The 22,117-nt window shown below is 40.8% G+C and overlaps 1 protein-coding gene across 2 annotated transcripts in view; it reads right to left on the bottom strand.

Annotated features, from left to right (window-relative positions):
* Nucleotides 1–22,117, bottom strand: part of ITPR2 (inositol 1,4,5-trisphosphate receptor type 2) — a 456,678-nt gene that overhangs the window by 28,100 nt on the left and 406,461 nt on the right. For both annotated transcript variants that reach the window (XM_080660463.1, XM_080660464.1), the window contains exon 55: nt 12,932–13,092. In XM_080660463.1, coding sequence (XP_080516589.1) covers nt 12,932–13,092 — 161 coding nt within the window. The remainder of the gene's footprint in view (nt 1–12,931; nt 13,093–22,117) is intronic.

Genomic DNA, 22,117 nt, shown 5'->3' with positions numbered 1-22,117 from the left:
CTTTTCTCCAGTTCTAGGTACTGGGGAAATAGTGACGAGGATAATCAAGAGTCTAGTTTCCAGGAAAACAGAGACAATTAAAAAAATAGTTAATGAATTTGCAGGCAAATAATTTCAGATAGTGTTGAGGGCTTTGAGTAAAATATGACAAGGTACTCTTATAGAGGGCTTGGGATCTTCTTTAGTGGGGTTGGCCAGAAATGGAGGATTTTAGTTTCTGAAGGTAAGCATTCCAGGTAAAGAGATCAGCAGGAGACAAGGGTGCAGAATTAGAAACCTCAGAAAAAAAGCCAGGGAGGCTGGGCACAGGGAGAGAGGCAGGTGGAGCTGGCGGGCAGGCCCGCCTGGCTCATGGGTGATGGAATGAGGACAACAGCCCATCCTCGCTCCTGGTCAAATCATTGTTCCACCTCACTCATCCCTTCCTTTCTAATTCTGGTTCTTTCCATCATCTTTTTCATCAGTGTGATTGTCACTGGTTTCCCTTTCTTCAACCCCTTGCCTTTTTACTACATCCTGCTATGGACTCCCCTAAAAATTCCATTTAAAGCATCATGTCATTCCTCTACTTAAAAGTCATCAGTGTCTCCCCTTTGTGGGATCAAGCAGAAAGTCCTTACCTTGAGCAATTCATTCCTGCTACCATTTAGCCCCAAACTAATCCAGGGGGTGTGTCCACCCATGCTTTGATATCCATGACTCAAATCTGCTTTTTTCCCTTACACACAACATCCTCTCCCCAGTCTGCAGAACAGCTCGTGACCGGTATGTAGCACGTGCAATCTTGCTGCCTGCTGTCCTCATCCAACCTTCATGACCATATATTATGCTCCCCCAATTAGGCCTTAGATTCTTAAAGGCTGAGAATTTATTTGTCCTGTATTTGTGTCTCCCTAGTCTCTAACCCATTGTTATAGACATGGTAGGTATTAAGTAACAGTTGTTGAATAAATAATGATTTCTTGAGCCCTGAAAGCTGTTCTGATTCTCAGATTCTCACGTATATTTTAAAATTTAGTGAAGCATCTACTATGTGTCAGATAGTGCATACATATTAACTTGTTTGATATTCATAGAAACAGTAGAGGTAGGAATGTTTACCCAATTTACAGATGAAGAAACTGAGATATAGGAAGGTTAAATTACCTGCCCAAGACTCCCAAAGTCCCCAGGCTGTATCTAAAGCAGCAAGCTACACTGTGTCACTCTCATACACAGCACCCTTCCACTAACTCCCTTTTACACCCCACATGCTCATTTCATTCTTGGTTATTTGGGCAGAAATGAGATATTTACTAGAAAACAGGTAAGGAGAACATGATGCTCTCAAGTAAGAAGAATATCATCCCCAATAAAATGAGTTATTATACATCCACTGGCCCTATGTCTTTGTCTTCTAAAATAATATTTCAAACTGGATTTAGTGCTTCCAAATGGTCCTCAGCTCGGGAAACAGGAACTCCCCGAGCCATGCAGCACCGTAGGATGCCCAGGCAGAAAGAAACGTAAAGAGAGCCAGGATATTCTTTCTCAAGCAAAATGTGTGCTTTGTGGTGGAACTTTTTCAAATGTTGGAAAAAATGAAAAAGGTGATTACACGACTGAAAAATGCTGCAAGTTCTTCACTTGAAGAAGCCGAAAATGTACTCTTTGGAAAATGAAACAGGGTTCCTCTGTTGTCCCCATCCTCCAGCCAGGATAAAGGCAAAGCTTGTTGCCCCTCCCCCTCCAGGTGAACAGATAAAATTCATTCTTCTATAACCTTTGTGCTGACTCCCGCAGCTCCTGCCACCCCCTTTCACAACAGCCTGCCCTGTCCTCACTGGGACACTCCCGATAGCAGCACAGCATGCCTCCGGGTAAGATCTGTCCCGTAATCAGTTGTAAAGCTCAAATGGAGTCACCGGTTCAAGCAATTCAAGTGGCAAAGGGAGCTCCTTCCTGACTTAGGTTTAACAAAGGAACAAGTGCCATGCAGACTTGAGTCAGAGGCAGGCCACAAGACAGGAAGGTCCTTCTACCCGATCTGTCCCAGGAGTCACCCTCGCTAACTTTGTAACAACTGCTGACTTTTTAGGACCAGCCTTCTACTCTCAACAGGAGGCACTGTGACAAGCCACACCCGGCCTGATCTCCTCTGTCCCCTTTCCAGGAGCTCACCCAGTGCGCAGGATTTCACAGGTGGTATTCACCGAAGAAATGGAAGTCCACCGTTGCCTAACCTCTAAGAGGAACGCTTTGCAGAATCAGTTAACTGTTTGAACATTAAACGGCTTAACAGTGCTCTGAATCTGCAAAGTTGTATTTAAATTTAGCCATATTACTTTGAGCAGTCAAATATTTTAAATAGAAGTAGAATAACCAAGTATTTGTTGAGCAATAACCCTGAGCCAGGGTTATTGAGCCTTTTTAAACATGAGGATATGTGTGATTTTCCTAAAGCCATATAGGAACCGTAGTAAAGAGGGGTATTATCCCCATTTACGGATGAGGAAACAGACTCAGAGACCTGGGGTAACCAAACCTCAGATGCTATAATTTCAAAAGGCCTTGATCTCTAAATCCACATTAAAGCAACTGACTCCACTTGCCTGACATTAATGACTAATCCCTGGAACACAAATGCTGAATCATTTTTGTAAAATTCAGCAATTATTCCTCAGGAATTCCCTTAGGTAAAACTAGCCCCAAATCCCATGGACATGAGCTTGCCTGATACCCCTACGTAACACAGGGGCAGTGTTTCAGCCTAACTGCCGTCTTCACTAATCACTCATGATGTGGCATGGGTTGCGCCGGTCTATTAAAAACCACTGGACAGCAGTCGCGTGTCTTTACAGTAAGTTCCCACAACTTACATTTTGATGGCATCTACTACTCTCTGGAAGAAAGCCAGCATTTCTGAGTAAAATCTATCCGTCCCACAACCTGGATTTTCACTGTTCCAGAGGGCCAACTGAGAATTGAACAAGATCTTACGGTAATGACTAGAAGTGAATTTCTTTCTCTTCCTTTCTGGAGTTCTTTCTTGCTGTGTTTTTCTCTTTCCTGGCACAGTAGGGAGACATCTTTTTATTAAGTTTATGAGCATCAGAGATGTGATCGTCCTTTTACACGTTTAAAATAAGTGACTTAGGATAGGTCATGATTTCAAAGAGGCTTCTATATATTGAAGCAAATCCAAATCACCTTGCTCAAAGCATTTGGGCTTGCAGCACAATCTCATGCTGAAACCTATCAGTGCTGGGTCACAGGAGATCCGAACACCGACCTAAACATTTCTAGGTTCACTGGCTGATGGAAAGTTAGATCTTTCAGAGTCTTCCAATGAAGACTGTTTTTCCTTCTTTCTGGTTCTCCTTTGGATGAGTGCAATCTGGATGGCAGACTCTTGACATGATGATGATGATTAGCTATTGTTGGTACTAAATAACAGAGCTCTGTGACCTTCCATCAAAGGGCGTGCTCTCTGACTGACTTACTTTATATAACCCCCCTTGGACAGTCTCATCCAATCTGTGATTTCAACTATCACGTATACTCCAGTGACTTACAAACCTTTCTGAGCACTTAATTAAATCTTCGTTGAGTATTTACTATATACCAGGCACTGCTCTATGCTCCCGGGATACCCTAGGGCAGTGGTCGGCAAACTGCGGCTTGTGAGCCACATGTGGTTCTTTGGCCCCTTGAGTGTGGCTCTTCCACAAAATACCACGGCCTGGGCAAGTCTATTTTGAAGAAGTGGCATTAAAAAAAGTTTAAGTTTAAAAAATTTGGTTCTCAAAAGAAATTTCAATCGTTGTACTGTTGATATTTGGCTCTGTTGACTAATGAGTTTGCCGACCACTGCTCTAGGGAATAAAAGAGACTGCAATCTTATTCTTGTGTGAGTTGATTGTTACTCACTTCTTGCTGGAATTACAGACCCATGTATTCCGTTTTGTGTTGAACTTACGCATTTGGACACCCAAACTGTACCTGTGCAAACTGAGGTGATCTCCTCAAACAACTGCTGTGGAACCCCTAGGATTTGAGCCCCACCTCTCAACCTGCAAGAACTCGCCAAGGCCAGAGACCTAAACCACCTTCTGCCCGCCTGCAGGGAGTCCTCTATCTGAGTCTTTTCATAGCCATCACTTCCTTTCAATCTCCAGTGGCATCTCCTATCAGCTCTCCTCATTGTTCCTGGGTAATGAAATTTTCCTACCTGCCTTCCTCTTGCCCAGGATGGCCCCTTGAATCCACTTCTTACACTGCCAGGGAACTTGCTTTCTAAAACATACCTAACCTTGCTTCTTTGCTTTACTATCTCTGAAGGACTTCCCTGAGCTTTCAGGGTAAAGTAAAAACTTGCAAGCACACAAAGTCCTTGTGATCTGGCTCCTGACCACCACATGACCTCCTGCTTTGGAGGGCCTCACTCTCCCCGCAGACAGGCCCGCTGCTCCCTCCACCTGCTGCATCCATGCCTCCCTGACTCACTCAATCCTCCAGGCGTGACCTCCTGAAGCCTCCCTTTCCAGGCCATCTGCTCTGCAGCAGGCTCCCCCGCTGCACGGTGCCATCACCTCTCCTTTGTTTCATTTCTCCGACTCCTGAAGGCAGTTACAATACCTGCCTCAACCTTGATTCCCTGAGCAGCCCGGGGCCTGGAGCACAGAAAGCACTCAACTTGTGTTTGCTGAAGGAACAAACCTTTAACTGATGGGCAATGGTTCATCGATCTGCATTTTCAAGTCATTTTGTGCCATACCTTAACTATTGCAGCTTAGACACCAAGAATTCAGATTCCTTAAATTACTGGAGAAGCAGGAAGAGCTTTCTTCCTTCCAAAGGATGCCCTTTGTTTTTTAGTTTGTTTTCCCCTCCCCTCTACCTTTTCTCCAACACTTGACATACATATATTTGATCTTAGTCAAAGTTTACCTGATTCTTCTGAGGAGCAGGCTCAGCTAACAGTAAAACCATAGACATCAGCCCCCAGAAAAATCTACATTTGGAGCCTAGCCCATGAACTCATTTACTGAGCACTATAGATAATGAACTGCACTGAACCTCAATTTACATAAAATGGGTATAATAAAATAAGATAACATGCAAAGCTGCTAGCACCTATCATAATTTTAGTTTCGTTTCTTTTTTTCTGTGCTCAACCTTTCCCTTTAAGATACACACTTTGCCTGGAATACCTTCCCCTCCATCCCATCTGACAAAACCCTCCTCGTTGTTTAAGGTCCTGGTAATCTTCTCTGTGCACGGCCCCTGGTGCCTCCAGCCAGAAGGAACCATCCTGTCCTCTGGACTCTGAAGGCTCTAGGTCTTACTCACTTTGTTCAACAAACCAATGCCAAGGGCCTACTATGTGTTAGGCATTAATTAAGGGCTGAGAACACTACAGTGAATAAAACAGATGTGTGAATGCCTAAGTTATACTGAAGAGAAATAAACATGTCAACAGTATAAACACCATCTTACGGTAGGTCAGAGAAATAGGAGTGCTCCACAGGGGGACAGGAAAGAAGGTAGCTGGAATGGGGGTGTCAGGGAAGGCGCTAGGCATGGGAAGAGCTGGGGAGCAACTATAAATGGGTGGCACCCACATATCAAGGCTCTGACCAGGAAAGAAGTATGGCATGTTTCCTGCAAAGAACCGTAGTTGAAGCATAGTTGGCTAAGAAAGGGGAGATAAAATGAGATTGATGAAGTCGGCTAGGGCCGGAGTGCATAAGGTGGGTTATATGCTAAGTACCACAGAATGGTTTTAAGCAGGGACATCAGAGTAGAATCTGTTTTGGGATTTCTCCAGCTGCCGTGTTTGTACATTTATTATATCTCTCACCAGAGTCCTGATTTGCACTACAGCTCCTGTGAATATAGCTGTCCTCTTTATTACATGAAGGCTGTGTGAGGGCACTGACGGTGTTTATTCTTGTTTCTAACAGTGCCTAGTGCATAGCGCTCCCCGGTAAATGCTTGTCAAATTAAATCAGAACATCCTGCGGCCTCTGTCTTTCTCACCTGCCGTTGCCATAACTGTGGATGTAATGTGCAACTCTTCATGGGAAGCTGTAGCTGCCCACCAGCTCTAAGCGAGTACATCTTTCCCTATTATGATTCCTCTCGGGCCTTCTTGCCATTGCAGGGTGGTCAGCTGACTTCCTGTCTCCTGCCAGCTCCACTCCCTGCCCTGGACTGACTGTGGACAGTCCCTTGTCTGCCTAATGCAAGGCATCCTGCTGAGAGTGCTGGCTATAGTGGCCTGGACTGCTCTCAAAGGAACCACTGCTTCTAGCTCTACATATGGTCCCAGAGCATTGAATACCAACAGGGCATTTATGACCACCTGCGTGTGCCTGGAACGTGAAGGATGCAGCAGCCCTTTCTGCTAGCTTTGCAACATTGGGCAAGTTACCAGTCCTTTATAAGCCTCGGTTTCCTCATGTATAGAATGGGGATAGTAATAGCAGACTGCCTCCTAGGGTTGTTACAAGGCTGTACAAGAGATTGCCATGTCAAACAATTAGCACAGAGCCTGGAATATAGGCAGCATTCATCATATGTCAGGAAATTAGCAGTAGTATTGCTAGTATGCATGATTTTATTTAATCCTCATAGTAATGCTAAGGAAGGTCTTATTCTATACAGAGTCCATATATAACTGCTACGTATAGATACTGGTGTACTAGTTGTTAAGCCTTTGTGGGTTTTCCTAGTTGCTAAGTTTTTTTTTAATTTTTAAAAATATATATGTTTATTGATTTCATGGAAAAAGGGAGAGAGAGAGAGAAACATCAAGGATGAAAGAGAATCATTGATTGGCTGCCTCTTGCATGCCCCACACTGGGGATTGAGCCCGCAACCCAGGAATTGAACCATGACCTACTGGTTCATAGGTTGACATTCAAACACTGAGCCACACAGGGCTCCTAGTTGCCAAATTAGCCATTGTCTCAAACCATCCAAATTTTCCCTGCCTGCCCTCCTCCCCGCCCCCACCCCGCCGCCTATAACCCTGCAGCCTCCTCTGCTTACATTCTTCTGGGATCCCTGCCTCCCCCTTCTCCCCATGATCCAGCAACTAAAGGGACAGGGCCTGGCGCAGCAGGAGGCCTGCAGGACCCAGGCACAGTTCAGATGGTTCTGTTCCGGGTGCTGAGTGGTTGACTGAACTTATTTCATTGATGGGTAAAGTGAAGTGCAGAGGGGAGAAGTGAAGTCTTTCCACCAACCCTGTAGGTAAAAATCCTACAAAGTCCAACATCAGAATCTACTGCCCAGGTTTACTCCTTTACACAGAGCTTCTCCTTCGACACTGGTTGGAAATCCATTTTTTGCCTCTTGAACTTGGAGGACTATCCCCTGGACACCAGCAAATTGGGTTTCCGATGAACTCAGGAAGTAGCTGCTGACATCTCTGAGTCAGCACCTCACCTGCCTGCCCTCGTCTTTATTCCCCGTCCTGCTTCCTACCATGAATTTCATGAGGACACTATTTGGCTCAAATCCTACTCTCCCTTCCTGCACTGAGGTCTAATAACCTGAGCCCTGGGATAGTCTTCAAGATGATGACGCTGTGTACAGCCACACAGTTAAGTACTCACCATTTCGATCACTACTTTACAAACTAAGAAGAGGCCTAGAAAGATGTTAAAATGCGTGCAAAAATGTGGCAATGCATATATCTTGCATATGAATATAAGAAAGTAGAATAGTGTGGAGGAGAGATTCCACGATGACACTGAAATCCAGAGCCGGGAATTGAAAAGATCCCTCTTAAATTGAGGACACATGTGTGGACTTAAACTGTGGAAAGTGAAGGTGGTGGCTCCTTGAATGTAAACGTTCACTTCTTAATTGTGCATTCTGAGCTGCAAGGACCCCCTGGGCTTGCCCTGATATGTAAACATTTTAAAAAGTGTCTTATTAAGGTTTAAAGTCTTTCAAATAGGTCTTCAAGACTGAGCAGTTACATAATTGGCTCAATTAGATCCAATTACACAATTAGTGTAGATTAGAAATAATAGAATCAGAACATATAATTTCATAATGATACAGGAAAATAATGCAAAAATTAAGTTGGCCAAGGGTGCTTGTTCAGGAGGGGTGCCTATAGATCTTAGAAGACGTGATGTCTTTCATGAGCCCAAACACCCCCACCTCTGACAGTTACTTGTTGGAAAATATGGTTTAACTAAGCAACATTTATTTTGAGTTCTGGACACAGAAAACAGCATCTGGAAACGTGGCAGTTCTTTTTCCTCCTTTATGGAGCTAAAGTCAAGGGTGACTCCATTTCTTTTCTGTCTCATTAAAAGGAGGATCCCTCTCTGAGGTCTTAATAGATGATTACAATGAAGAATTCGTGCTTAAGGGTAAGTTGCGCTGACACGCCCACCGATGCACAGGCCTGCCCTTCTGTGAGGGGAACAGCTCAGACACACTCCAGAGGGTTTGTGCATGTGTGGGAGGAGCTGGGCTGGAGAAACGCTGGGGGAGAAGCGACAGAGGGATTAAGACGCCTGTCTCTCAAATCCGGTTTTTATTATTGCCTTCATTATACTTGGTTCAGGTGTCCTGACCCTACCCGCTGTCTTTTTATCTTCTGATTTTCAAAAAGGGGAAAGATGACATTTGACTAATGAGAAATTCATGTCCCAAACTCTTGCAGCTATGTTGGTGCATCTTTCTGTAAATTGTGTCCAACTACCGGAGGACTAAGAAGAAACCATTCCTGTGTTAATTCGCTCATGTTTTTATTTATTCGTTCAGTAAGCATTTCGAGCTGCCCCAGGGAAGGGACTATTTCTTATTTATCACGACTGCTAGCCTGTGGGAGGGACTCAATGTATATCAAATTTCTTTTAATACATATCACAGATATTAACCTGTCCTGTTCTGTAATTACAGAACAAACAGCTACTCTGTTCCTAGTTGTGGCCTTCAGGAAACTTAAATCATTTTTGTGTGTGTGTCAAGACAATTATCATGTTAACGAAAACATGACTTAAATTGTCCTAGTCGACACTGACACAATGTCAGGAAATTGTTGTTTTTTTGTCAAGAGTCAAATAAGTAGAAAAACTGAAAAGTGTCATGCACTAAAATGAGGAAATAATCCCCAAAACCATGGTCATGGGGAGGGCTGCAGCCCAGTACCACACTCGCGGGGGAGGCAGCCAGTCTCTGAACATGCATGGTGCCTCTCGGCACCTGGGATTTGATCCTGCTGTTGGTCAAATTAAGTAGCAAATACCCCCAAAGGCCCCTAACATCTCAGCAAATAAATACTGAAAATCTGAAAATGTTCCCCAAATGTCAGAGCAACATCTAAAAGCTTTGGGCATTTTTTCTAATGATCTCTATTTTGTGTTTTCCTCCTCGGTCATCATCCTTTGGGTAATGGGAGAAGTGAAAGGACTTAATGATGCTCAGAGGCCATTGTGAATACAGGCTACAGGATTTATCCCTTACACCCTCCCTTCTAATTTTTTATTTTTTAATTCCCTTTCATTATTTTACTTTCCTGCACAGTCCTTTTTCCCTTCTCATTTTCTGTTCCCAATAAATACTAACTCAAAATATCAATTCTCTTATCAAAAATGATGGTTTGCTTACAAGACAAAAATCTATTCTCCAAAATACCTTGATCTACTTACATCTCCCATAACAATATTCCAGAAGAAGCTCTGCGTTAATTCAGATACTCAGACAGAGAATATTTGAACAGCGTGGTGTAGTTTGAAGGTGGGGTACGGAAGTTTGGAGTTTCTATTAATATTTCAAAATCTTGACCCTATCACTGGACGGATTTAGAGGCACAAACATACTTCCTTAGGTTCTAACATCTAGGAGCAATATATTAATTTATTAACAATGTATGTTTTAGTGCATATTGGTATACATCTTACTTGTTGACATAGCAATGAAGTATAGATATTGGAGGTGAATAAATATACAGAAGGGAAAAACATCTCCCAAATTTGTTATATTCTTTTTTTCTCATTTCACCAAAAGCTAGGAGGCATTTCCTAAGGGCCCCAGGGTACAAATCTGAGTTACTTAGTGTAGTAAATTCAGATGAGTTGTTTTGGGAACAAATATAAGGAACTTCCTCATTTTCTTTTGCATAAATCCTTGATTATGAAAGCTATATCAGTTACAAAAATTTAAAGCTTCTTTCAGAGACCTTTTAATAAACAAGTACTTACATCAACTTGGTAAATAAACCTGTTTGTAAGGAGCAAATATAAAAGTGGCAGGACATGTCTGGAAGGTTTCTTACCAAACTGTTATGAGTAGTTAGCCCTGGGTTGGACAGGGGAAAAAAGAAGTCTTTAAATTGAGCTGCAGATGTGTTTCAACTTGTTATGTGTTCTAAAATCTTCTCTTTCTTTACAGGAGGATCAGGATTACAAGGCTACAATCTCCACAGAGCTGGAAGTAACAGATTTTCTGAATTGGGTTCATCAGCTATAGATTTTTAGAAGTTTTTCAAATTGGCGATTTCAGTAAATGAACAATCTCCCATGAGAATGGCTTTTTGTTTCCACCAGTTCTGAGCTTAATATCACTCTTCCTTCTCCTGACCATTAACATTCAGGAACAGTGCCTGCTCTCTTGGATGTGCGCTGCTTGGATGAGAATGAGACATTTCGTGTTGGAACGAGCTTGTGAGCTCTTCTCCCTCCTGTCACGGTCCTGGAGAGAGTGCTGACAAAAGAGGACGGACAGGAACACAGGTACGTACGTGGATACCTAACAATTCAAGTACAAGTGCCTGGCAGAACACTGGTCTTAATGTCAAGGCTAAAGATGGGCCTACATTTTCACAGCCATCTTCTCTCACGGTAGAAGACACCTACTGATTTCCTCATTACAATTTCCAAAATCACAATTTCGACCTGTCTCGTCTTTATGGCCTCTTTGCAGCAAATGATGCCATTGAACTGTGACACTGAAATGCTCATCTCTTGGCTGTCGACGCACTCCACTTTCTGGTTCTCCTTCTGCCCTTCGTATTGTCTTCTTTTCTACTTATTTTACTTGTCTTTCTTCTTTTTCCTACATGAGAGGTCTGTCTCTGGCTTTCTCTTCTCTCTTTAAAGTTCTCCCTTCTCCCCCCACCTCTCCCTAATCTGATGGCCTCCATGGTGATTCCATGTGGATAGTCACAGTGAAAACTGTAAATTACTGAGGCCCTATGCTCTGTGCTAAAAACACATTACATATCATCTCACTGATATCACACCAACAATTTTCTGCCTTTTAGATGAGGAAGCAGAGTCTCAGGTAGGTTCAAAAACTCACCCAAACTATCCAAGACCATACAAAAAAATAAGTGAGGGAACCAAAGTTTGAGTCCATATTCTTCTGGCTTTAAGGTGCATACTGTTGTCACTACACTGTCCCTCCTAATCCATGACTTGGTCTCCAGTCACAGTGGCACAGTACACTGAGGTACAGTCTCATAAGTGCCATTGTTTTATTCTTTTGAGTTAAGATAGCTCTTGTAATAATCATAACCTGCATGTCTTTTTCCATATAAACAACTGTAAACCTACTTTTGCCCACCTCTGTATATATTAGTTAAATTTACTCAGACTTTGATAAAGTATAACAATGTGAGGTCACACTTCCAATGTAATGATTTACAAGCTTTTATTCCCCATCAAGCAGAAACAATATGTTTCACACCAATAGTCCCTGAGCATCTTGAGATCAAGGCTATAAAATAATGACTATAAATGCATATCCTCAAAATGATTACTTTTTCCCCCTAATTTAGAAGGGAGAGAGGGCAGAAAAAGATATATGGAATAAAATAATATTATATTCTGTCTACTATCACATGAAGAATGCAGGGAAATAATTTATAGTAGGATGCAAGTCAACAATAAAAATGCTCTAAAAATGTGGAATTATAAAAATATAATTTACATTAAGTCTCCTGTGACATAAATATTGTCAAGTAAGGTAAACTGCTGCAATATTAACTTGTACTCCTTAATATGTTAGCCTCTGAACATGTTCTTTAGTTGCTCCCCATACTACAGTTTGTCTTCCTGAGTGGATGGTAAGCTCCCAGAGTGAAGGCTAGAGAGCCACTGATGGCTGCCCTGTCACTTTGTGGTGTTCACCAAATGTCATCCTGGGGACCGAGCAGCAAGGAGGATCATGATGCTTCTTCTAAGGCCTCATTCTCAAATAGCTAATGCAATTTTGCTGGGTGATTTTTGAAAAAAAGAAATCCAATACACAGCTAGGTTTATTATAAGAATATGAGAATTTATATCAGATGTAATGACACTCACTAAATGTGTATCATGGATACACAAAAGCTGTACCTTTGGCTTCTCTTTAAGCCAGTCAGTTTTAATCTTCTATGAAACAGATGAAGCTTTGGATCACAGACAACCACACCCTCTGTGCAATGCTACTAATCTTAATGAGGAGTTATATGCAACTGGATGTGGCAGGATCACTGCAAATGCATCACCAGCACTGATAACCTATGCAAAGTGCGTGTAGACAGAAAGCCAGTATTTTCCCATTGAAATCGAACACTATACTCTTCCCTTCCTTAAACCCTTGAGTTCTGAAACTCAAGAAATTTCTTAAAGTATGACTCTTCTGTTCACATTTGCCAATGGGAAAGTTCCAGATTTTTGGAATTGAGACATAGCTATGAGGTCAGAAGATTACAGATGGTGCAGAATTAATTCTTCAATAAATATCTGTGCACCTCCGATTTAAATTTGATTTGTGTAACTAAGAAGTCCACTGGGAGCCAGTGACTTAGCCAGTATAGCGATACTGCAGTGACTGACAGTCCTGTTTAAAAGTTAACAAAATGGGACAAGGGTAGGGTAGAGAAGGAAAAACATCCCAAATCCAATACCGTTCCAGATCAAACCCTCTGATCACTCACCACAATCATTTGAGCCACGTAACTTTCAGGTCCAGTGTATTCAGTTGGGTCTTTAACCTTCACCAAAACGAGAAAATACAAATAATGCCACATGTTGTGTTCTGACTTGATGTGCTCCTCAAATGACACAGTTTTATTATCAAACTTGTCCCTCTCGAGTCCTGCAGAACACGGGAAACACAAGGTATGTAATCTGTCATTTAACCAGCACTTCCTTCTTAGCCTAAAAACAAAACACAATAATGTGTGAAAAAATGCTTTCTGTAAGCATGCGTCAATTTACTATGCTATGATTAAAAACAACATAGTACATAAGACCTCCAGAAAAAAAAAAAAGGCCATAGTTTATGGATTTCTTCCCAACTAACATTTCCCCCCAATGGATACTTGGGAATGTATTATTATACGTGTAAAATTTGCAGATAATTTCAAATAGAACCATATCAAAATAGTCAAATTAAATTGGACCACAAGTCTAAGTAAAAAAAGTAAAATTGATTGTGCAAGAAATGGCACACATGCTAATCAGGACAGAAGAAAAAAGTCATTTAATCCAGGAACTTGGGTGAAATGAGGGAAGACAGACATGAGCCATCTCTTCAAACCACTTGTGATCAGTGAAGAGTAAGTGAATGTCCACCATGATCTGGGCTCTGAGTGCAATAAGGACTGAGAGACCCGTCCACGCCTCAGCTGACTGTGTTCCAGCCAGTCTAGGAAGGGGACCATCTGCTCAACTTCCAGGGCACATTTCCAGTCTATGGATGGACACTGAGGAAAGGATCTGGGTAGTAACACTCTTTTTTTCTCAAAGGTTGAAGACTGGATGAAAGGAAATGAATGGAGATGAAGAAAAACATCCATGGAAAATGGATTAGGAAGCCAAGTAAAATGGGATGTTGGGATTCAGTCTGGTTTTGCAGTTCAGATGTTAGAGACGAAACCAGCAAATTGAATTCCAATCCTGGCTATTTTTTTTTTCCTAAGCATATTTAAAAAAAAAAGAAAAGGCCATTGAGCCATTCAGGCATGAAGAAGACCCTTTCAATATTAAGACACAAAGCACAATAAGTACAAAATCTGTCCCAAATGAAGGAGTGACCTTTTAAATTATATTATTGGATATTCTAGTGGAAAATACCATAAAATTTAGCTGGCTGATGGCTATGCTCATCTTATTTGATCTATCATCGGCTCAGCATGTCCCAAATAGAATCCAATCTTTTTTCCCAACCCTGCTCCACCCACAGTCCTCTTTTCATTCCACGGCAACACCATTCTTTCAGTTATTCAAGCCAGAATCTAGGAGTCATCCTTGAATCTTGAATCCTCTCTTTCTCTCTCTTACACACACACACACACACACACACACACACACACACACACACACCATCTATATTGAAATTCTTCTGCTTCTACCTTCAACTTATACCCAGAATCTGATCACTTCTCAGCACCCCCACCATTACCACTCAGTCTGAGCCATTATTGTCTCTCATCTGGGCTACTACAATAGTCTCTCAGGATCTCTGTTTCAACTCTTATTCTCTACAGCCTATTCTCAATATAGCAGTCAGGTGATCCTTTAAAAATCTAAGTGAGATAGCGTCTCTCCCCTTTTCCAAACCCTGCAGATCCTCTCCTCCTTAGAATAAAGGTCAAAGTCTTTAAAATGGTCTGCAAGTAGGGTGGCCAGATAAAAGACAAGATGCCTGATTACATTTGAATCTCAGATAAACCATGAATAATTGCTGAGTATAACTATGTCCCACATGATATCTATTTGCTAAACCTTAAGTGATTTGGCCCTATAGCTTCTCTAACCTCATCTCTTACTATCCTCTCCCTTGCTAACTTTTATCGAGCCACCCTGGCCTCCTCGCACACAGACTCCCACTTCAGGGCCTTTGGACTTGTCATTTCCTCTGCCTACAACACTCTTCTCTCTGGTAGCTCTTTGACCAACTCACTCACCTTCAAGTTTTTGCCCAACTCTCACTGTCTCAATGTGGCTCAATGTAACCACCCTATTTAATCCTATCACCTTCCCTTCCCTTTTGGGGACATTCTCAATCACTCATTTTCTGTAGTGCATATCACCTCCTAACAGATGGAATATAGCCATATCAATGTTGTTAAATCAAACTGGACCACAAGAAAAAGGTAAAGAGGTAAAAATAATTGTGCAAGAAAAGTCCTGTCTGCTAATCAGCATAGAAGAAAAATGTCATTTTATTCAGGAACTTATTATGTTTATCATTTATTGCATGGCCATGTTCTTTACCAATGGTCCCAATAGCTTAGAATGGTGCCTGGCACATAGTTGCCACTAAATGTTTATTCAATGCCTTAAGAATATTTTACTAATAAAATATTGTCCCACTAGGTTGGTTATAATAAAAAACAGATAAAAACAAGTGTTGGTAATGATGTGTATAAATTAGAATCCTCATACACTACAGGTGGGAATGTAAAATAGCACAGCTACTTTAAAACACAGTTTGGCAGTTTCTCAAAAATTAAACACAGAGTTACCATATGACCCAGCAATTCCACTTATACACACACCCACACACTAGAAATAAAATCATATGTCCACACAAAAGCTTGGACATAAATTGTTCATAGCAGCATTATCCATAGGGGGTACAGCTCAGTGGCTCAGGGGTAGAGCATTTGATTGCTTATTCATAATTGCCAAAAAGTAGAAACAATTCCAAATGTTTATCATCTGATGAAAGGATAAACAAAATATCAATTTAATAAATATTTTTCTGCATTAATATAAATAAAGTACTGATCCATGTTACATCATGAACCATTAAAATCATACTTAGTGAAAGAAACAAGTCACAGAAGACCATATATTCTATGATTCCATTTATATGAAATGTCCAGAATAGGAAAATCTATAGAGGCAGAGGTAGATCAATGGTTGCCTTGGGCTGAGGAGGATAAAAGATTGGGGGAGGGAGATTGATGAAGCTAAAGGGTATGAGGTTTCTTTTGGGGACAATGAAAAAATTTCTAAAATTGATTATGATGATAGATGCCTAACTCTGAATATACAAAAACCACTGAATTGTATACCTTACACAGATGGGTTGTAAGGTATATAACTTATACTTCAACAGAGATGTTACTCCAAAAAAAGAGAGAAATGTTGGAGTAGATTTTCTCAGAATTCAATTTAAACAATTATCTACCTGTTGCAAGATACATAGGGCTATAAAAATAATGTGTTTACTATCAATTAATCCATAATGCGGTAGAGGAAACAGACAACAGACATTCTGAAGTGGTATAAACCGCCAACAAAGCATAGAGAAGGGCAAAATGAATTCTCACTAGATACATTTTAAATGGTTTTGAAGAGGTGTAAAGCTTTGAATGTCTGGCCTTAAAACATGATTATGGCAAGTGGAATGGTAATAAAAGATATTTAATTTTTATTTAGCACATATTTATGCTGACAACTATAAAGATGTCTAAATATGCTATTAGAATTCCAATAATCCAATCTGATCTTTTAGCATGTTGAGGAAACAGATCAGAGGGATTCAATTAATTGCTCAAGTCAACACCTTGGTTAGTGGAAAAGTCAGCCAGTATTTAAATAAAAATATTTCTGATGCCAAAGCCATGTTTTCTTGCCATCTGGGCAGGGGAAATGGCATGGCAAAGCTAGAGATAAAAGTAGATGACCTGTTTGGGGGAGTGTCAATCCCTCTGGTGTGATTAGAAAGGAACATTGGGAAATGAAGATGAAATGGTACATTTGGCACAAACCATAACGAGCTTTAAGCACAAAGCTAAGGAGCCTGCACTTCCTTCTGAAGGCTTTGCGTGGAGGCTAGCACATTCAGAGCTGGGTTTTCAGTAACTTCCTGTGGCAGGATTTAGAGGAAGACAGTGGGAGAAGAGGCTGAGGGTGGAGGCCAGGGACCAGGGCAGTGAAGGGGAAATGAAAAGAGGGGGACTGGTTATCTTTCATCTTCATTGGTTCTTGCTCTCTAAGCTTTGTTGTCTGTTCCCATGGTTTCAACCATCATCATGCTGGTGATTTCTCAATCTTTATCCCTAACACTGACCTTTCTTCTCAACTTCACTTTCCATTTCCAACAGCCTCCTGGATTTAAATCCTTCTGGATAGCTCATGGGCATGTCAAACTCAACTCACTAAAAATGTGTTTCTTTAGCCCTTTTTATTCACCTCTGTTAATGAAATCTCTGTCAACCAAGGAATCTGAAGTGATCTTTAGACTCATGCTCTGATAATCCACTTCTTGTAATCAATCTGACTTTCTCACCATTCTCCAAACACACTAAATCCTCTGAAAACTCAATGCCTCCATGTAGTCTCTTTCATGCCTTCCAGGTATTCCTTCTTCAAGACTCAGCTCAACCACTGCCACCACTCTGACTCCCACATATAGCCAGTTAGTTGATCCTCTCTGTGCTCACAATACTTTGCTATGAAAATGTGTTAATTTCTATCTCAGCCTCTACTACCTTATTGTCTGATGTATTTTTGTATTACCAGAACCTGGCATAGCAGCTGGTAAACAGTAGGCATTCAACTAAAGTTGACAGAGTAATTGAATAAATCCATGGAGACTGGAGAGGAGCTTGGAATGAAAACTTAAGAGGGCATGACATGCAATTAGTGGTATACATTTATGAGGAATTAAGAACAACTCTGAATTCCCTGACTTAACTGAATTGAAGGTAATATCACTAAAGCAAGAGAAAAACAGAGATTTTGGAGGGAGGATACATTTGATTTGGGACGTGCTGAGTTTAAGATGCCTGTAGAACAACCAAATTAGAGTGTTAGGTAGGAGGCTGGAGCTTCAAAACAGAAAGTTCATTTGTAAATATATGAATTCAAGGGTAAATGACAGAAGATAAACAATGAAAGCCAGGGTATTTGATGAGATGACCAAGGTAGAAAGAAAGGAAGCATAAGAGGAGCTTCAGGTGCTCAACACTAGCTTTTCAGGAAAAATAAGACTATACTTACACTGTGTTTCCTACACAGTATGACTAAAATAAGGGCACACAGCCACCTATCACCCAGGTATCCCAATTCATCTTCTGTTTTGTTTTTCTTCATAGCCCTTGTCATCATTTGACCTTCTACATATGTTGGAAAGTAACCCCAATAATGGCATTGCTTTTTATCTATTTTTGTTCACTGCAATAGCCTGGCACATAGTAGATGCTCAATAAGTAATTGTTGAACAAATAAGTGAGTGAATGACTTTCTATAGATAATAAGGGACTAATATATTGAGAGAGAAACAAAAGTGGCCCCCCTCTCACCAGATAGCCTTTATCTTCTAGTAAATCATCTAGAAAGATCTTTAATTCTAGGAACCTGGCTATCCTTATGATAGAAATTCTGACATCAACAAATCCTTTCTCCATTTTGTTATTTTGTCACACCTGCTCTGTCGACATCTCCTTTTCACTGAATTTTCAGCCTCTAGTAATTCAAAATTAATCATTGTCACAGACACCAGAGCCAATTTGTTTTCTATGTTTACTGCTTCAGCTCTGTCATCTGCTAATTATCACCCTATCATGATCGCCTTTTGGATCACTAGTAATTGTTTTCTGAGTCATAACTCTCAAACATCTGGTCATTGCCTTCAAGCCTAGAAAAGTCCCATCTGCTCTCATCGCCTGCCATAATATCTACCTCCTCTGTTGCTGCTATGGGTGTTGCTAGGCACACTCCTGAAGCCAATTCTCTCCCCCTGCGGAGATTCTCTCTTCTGTTACTTATACACTATCCCTCTTTGGATCACAACTTAACACCCGCTCTCCCCAGAACCATTTATAGATTAATCACAGCTATATTATAGGCTACTAGCACACAGCCCCCACATATCCCAAATGTTTAAATCATTCTTGTAATTAAGTTCATATAATGTATACGGTATATGTTAAATCTTATATGTGGTAAGCAACTCCAGGAATGATGCATATCTGGATACATGTTATCATAACACCGATCACATGTTTTGTGCTGAACTGAAGGTCCTTTCAGGGAAGAGAGTAGAGAACTTTAAGCTACAGGGATTAGCAGCTAAAAAGTGTCAGGCACCAATTTTTAATAGTTAAAAATGTTTCTATTTTATTTTAAATGTTCACACTAAATTCATTCTACTTTACAACATTTTATTTGTACGAATATAAAAATACAATTTAAATTTACTCTTAGGTTAAGTTACCTAAGTGGCCACTCAAATTTCTGAATAAACACGAGGCTTCTGAGAAATGAACCACTTATCAACATCCCCTGTGCCTCCCGGTTTCTCTGCATCCCTGCAGGCATGTGTATGCCACAGAGACCATGTCCCCCATGGGACAAAAATTGGAATAACTCGGAATTAGTGCACCTAGATACTTTTGCCTACAGTATATATTCTTTTAGTACTTACTTGTTTTAACTTTCTTTTATAGGTTTTAAGGCACATCGGCATAAAGCCAATGTTAATTTGGAGCTGAATAACTGGATAGTCATTCATTAAGAAAATATTTATGAATGATTCCCAATACATGCTATGGAAGCATAAAAATGGATATGACATGGGTCTGGAGCTCTTAAAGAAGAGAAATTAACATGTATTGAGTGCTTAATCTCAGCTAAGCATTGAGCTAGGACTCCCAATAAATGGATCTCATTTAAACTCATCAACCCCCCAAATGTGGCATTATATTCCCATTTTCCAGATAAGGAAACAATAGTTCAAGGTGAAAGGAACCTTGGCCAACATCACCTAGCCAGGACATGTCTATAAGTCCATGCATTTTCTATAATAGAATAATAATAAATAGCATCCAACAAAGAAGATAAAGCAACAAGAATATGTATAGAATCATATAGCTAAGGGTGATATGAGGGATTTAGGAACAGACATGTGTGATTCTGGTTAGTGAGATCAGAGAAGCCTTCATGGAATAAGACCCGTGCCTCAGAATGAGGGCAGGAGTTCACAGCTTAGGAGCTTGGACATTCTAGAAATTGGAGAAACACCATAACTGAGACCACATTGGAGAAAACCATAACTGAGACCACATGCAGAGTTACAGATGAGTAATATAGTTGGACTATAACTTGAGCTATAAATAAGAACACTAGGTGAAAGGTAAGCAAAGAAAGAAGGGGCCCAATTGTGGGGCATCTTACATGCCAGGAAAATTAGAGTTTTGGAGCTCCAGACTGCAGTGCTCTTGATAGCCTTCTGAGTTTGGAAATGATGAATCCAAAGGGGAAAAATTAGTCTAGCAGAGCTGAGCAGGCCATTGGGGGTGAGCCAGGGTGTGGCTATGGGAATATGTGGAAGGCAGTGAGGAAGTCTGTGAAAGAAGATTCATTAGCACATGGTAACTAGTGCACCTGGAAGAGCAAAGAGAAGATACTAAAAATTATGAAGAAGTTCCCAATCCAGATAACTGATGGGAGGTCAACGGTTGCAATATGGAAGTCAGGATAAGTTGTTGGATTGGAGGGAGGAGATGGAAAGGCATGATGCACTGGTTTTTAAACACAGTCAAGTAGGCTGCTAGAAGTCATACCCTTCTAAACGTCAGTCAACAATTGAAGACAAAGGACAGAAGCCTGGAGAGAGCTTGGAGTGTGGTGGCATATTTGGCAATAAAGTGATGTAAAAGAGGAGGGCAGAGAGAAGAGACAGGAGTCAATGATAAAATCAGAATCTCTTATCTAGGGATTGGGAGAAAAAAATAGGACCTTGTGATGAAATCAGAGAATGTACAATTCAAGATAGAAGGAAAGGTCAGCAGGAAATTAATTATGAGATTTGAGAAAAACATTTCAATTTAGTGATGAAGGTTATTGTGATGTTTTAAGGAATTTATAGGTTATAGGCTTGCTTTTTTAATAACTATGAAAAGCCAAAGAGAATTTGACAGTGAAGGGAAACCTTAGAAGAGCAGGAATTTTGGTTAAGTGATGGCCTTATTATATTGTTCATGTTTTTTGTTTTTAGAATATGGGAAACAGGATCATATCTTAGAATGAGGCTCACACCCTACTGATAACATTTTTTTAAAAAAAACCTACCATTTTTCGGAGGTAGTACGCTGACATAATAGTTATTATGATCATAAAGAAAAGGGCTGAGAGGAAGCAGTGTGAAAGTAAGACCATGAAACACAGATTTTCAGGGGCAGCATCTTTTTTCTCTTTGGAACTCACCCTTCAATACAGCGGTTCACTTCCCCAAATCCCGAAATTATTGTATGGCATCTTCCTTGGCTCCATCCCAATCTTGCTTCCTACCACCTAATCTAGACATATAAAGAGAAGACGATTCTTTCTCCTCCAATTTCCTTCCTTTGTGCAATCTGGTACCTGTCCTCACCCTCGTGGAAACTACTCTAAAGCCACCAAAACCTCCTAAATGAGAAACCCAAAGGCTCTACTTCAGTTCATATGTTATTGACTTTCTCTGCTTTGACAATCAATAATCAATCTATTTTCTCCCCTCATTTCAACATGCCACACACCCTTGGTTCTCCTCACATCACTTAGACTTGATGATTGTATTATGTGTGATCTCTTTCTCTTTTAACTTTTCAATGGTGAGGTTTCCCACTTGAACTCCATCTTCTTTTCTCACTCAGGAGTCTTTCCTCTATACTCCAGCTCTTCCTACCATATGCAGGCTGAGGATTCCCCAATTACTGTCTCCATGGCAGACGTTCTCTGAGTCGGAACTCATATGTGGATCTCTGTGCTGAATGCATCTGACTGGGGTGTTCAGTGCATACCTCATTGCCAGCATTTCCAGCTAAATTCAGTATATTCCTACCTAAAACTGTTTTTCTTCTTCTAGTCTCAAACTCAGCTGTTGATACTACCATCTACCCAGGTATCCCAGCTCTTTCATTTTCATTCCAAATCACTGAGATTTATTATCTCCTAAATATTTCTTTTTAAAAAATATGTTTTTATTGATTTCAGAGAGAGGAAAGGAGAGGGGGAGAGACATAGAAACATCAATGATGAGAGAGAATCATTGACTGGCTGCCTTATGCACACCCTATTTTAGGGATTGAGCCCACATGCCAGGCATGTGCCCTGACTGGGAATCGAACCATGACCTCCTGGTTCATGGGTCAACCACTGAGCCACACTGGTGAGGCTCTCCT

This window comes from Plecotus auritus, assembly GCF_963455305.1.
Source record: "Plecotus auritus genome assembly, chromosome: 3".
In the NCBI taxonomy this organism is placed as follows: domain Eukaryota; kingdom Metazoa; phylum Chordata; class Mammalia; order Chiroptera; family Vespertilionidae; genus Plecotus; species Plecotus auritus.
The sequence above is the reverse complement of the archived record's forward strand: the minus strand, read 5'-3'. Positions and strand labels throughout refer to the sequence as shown.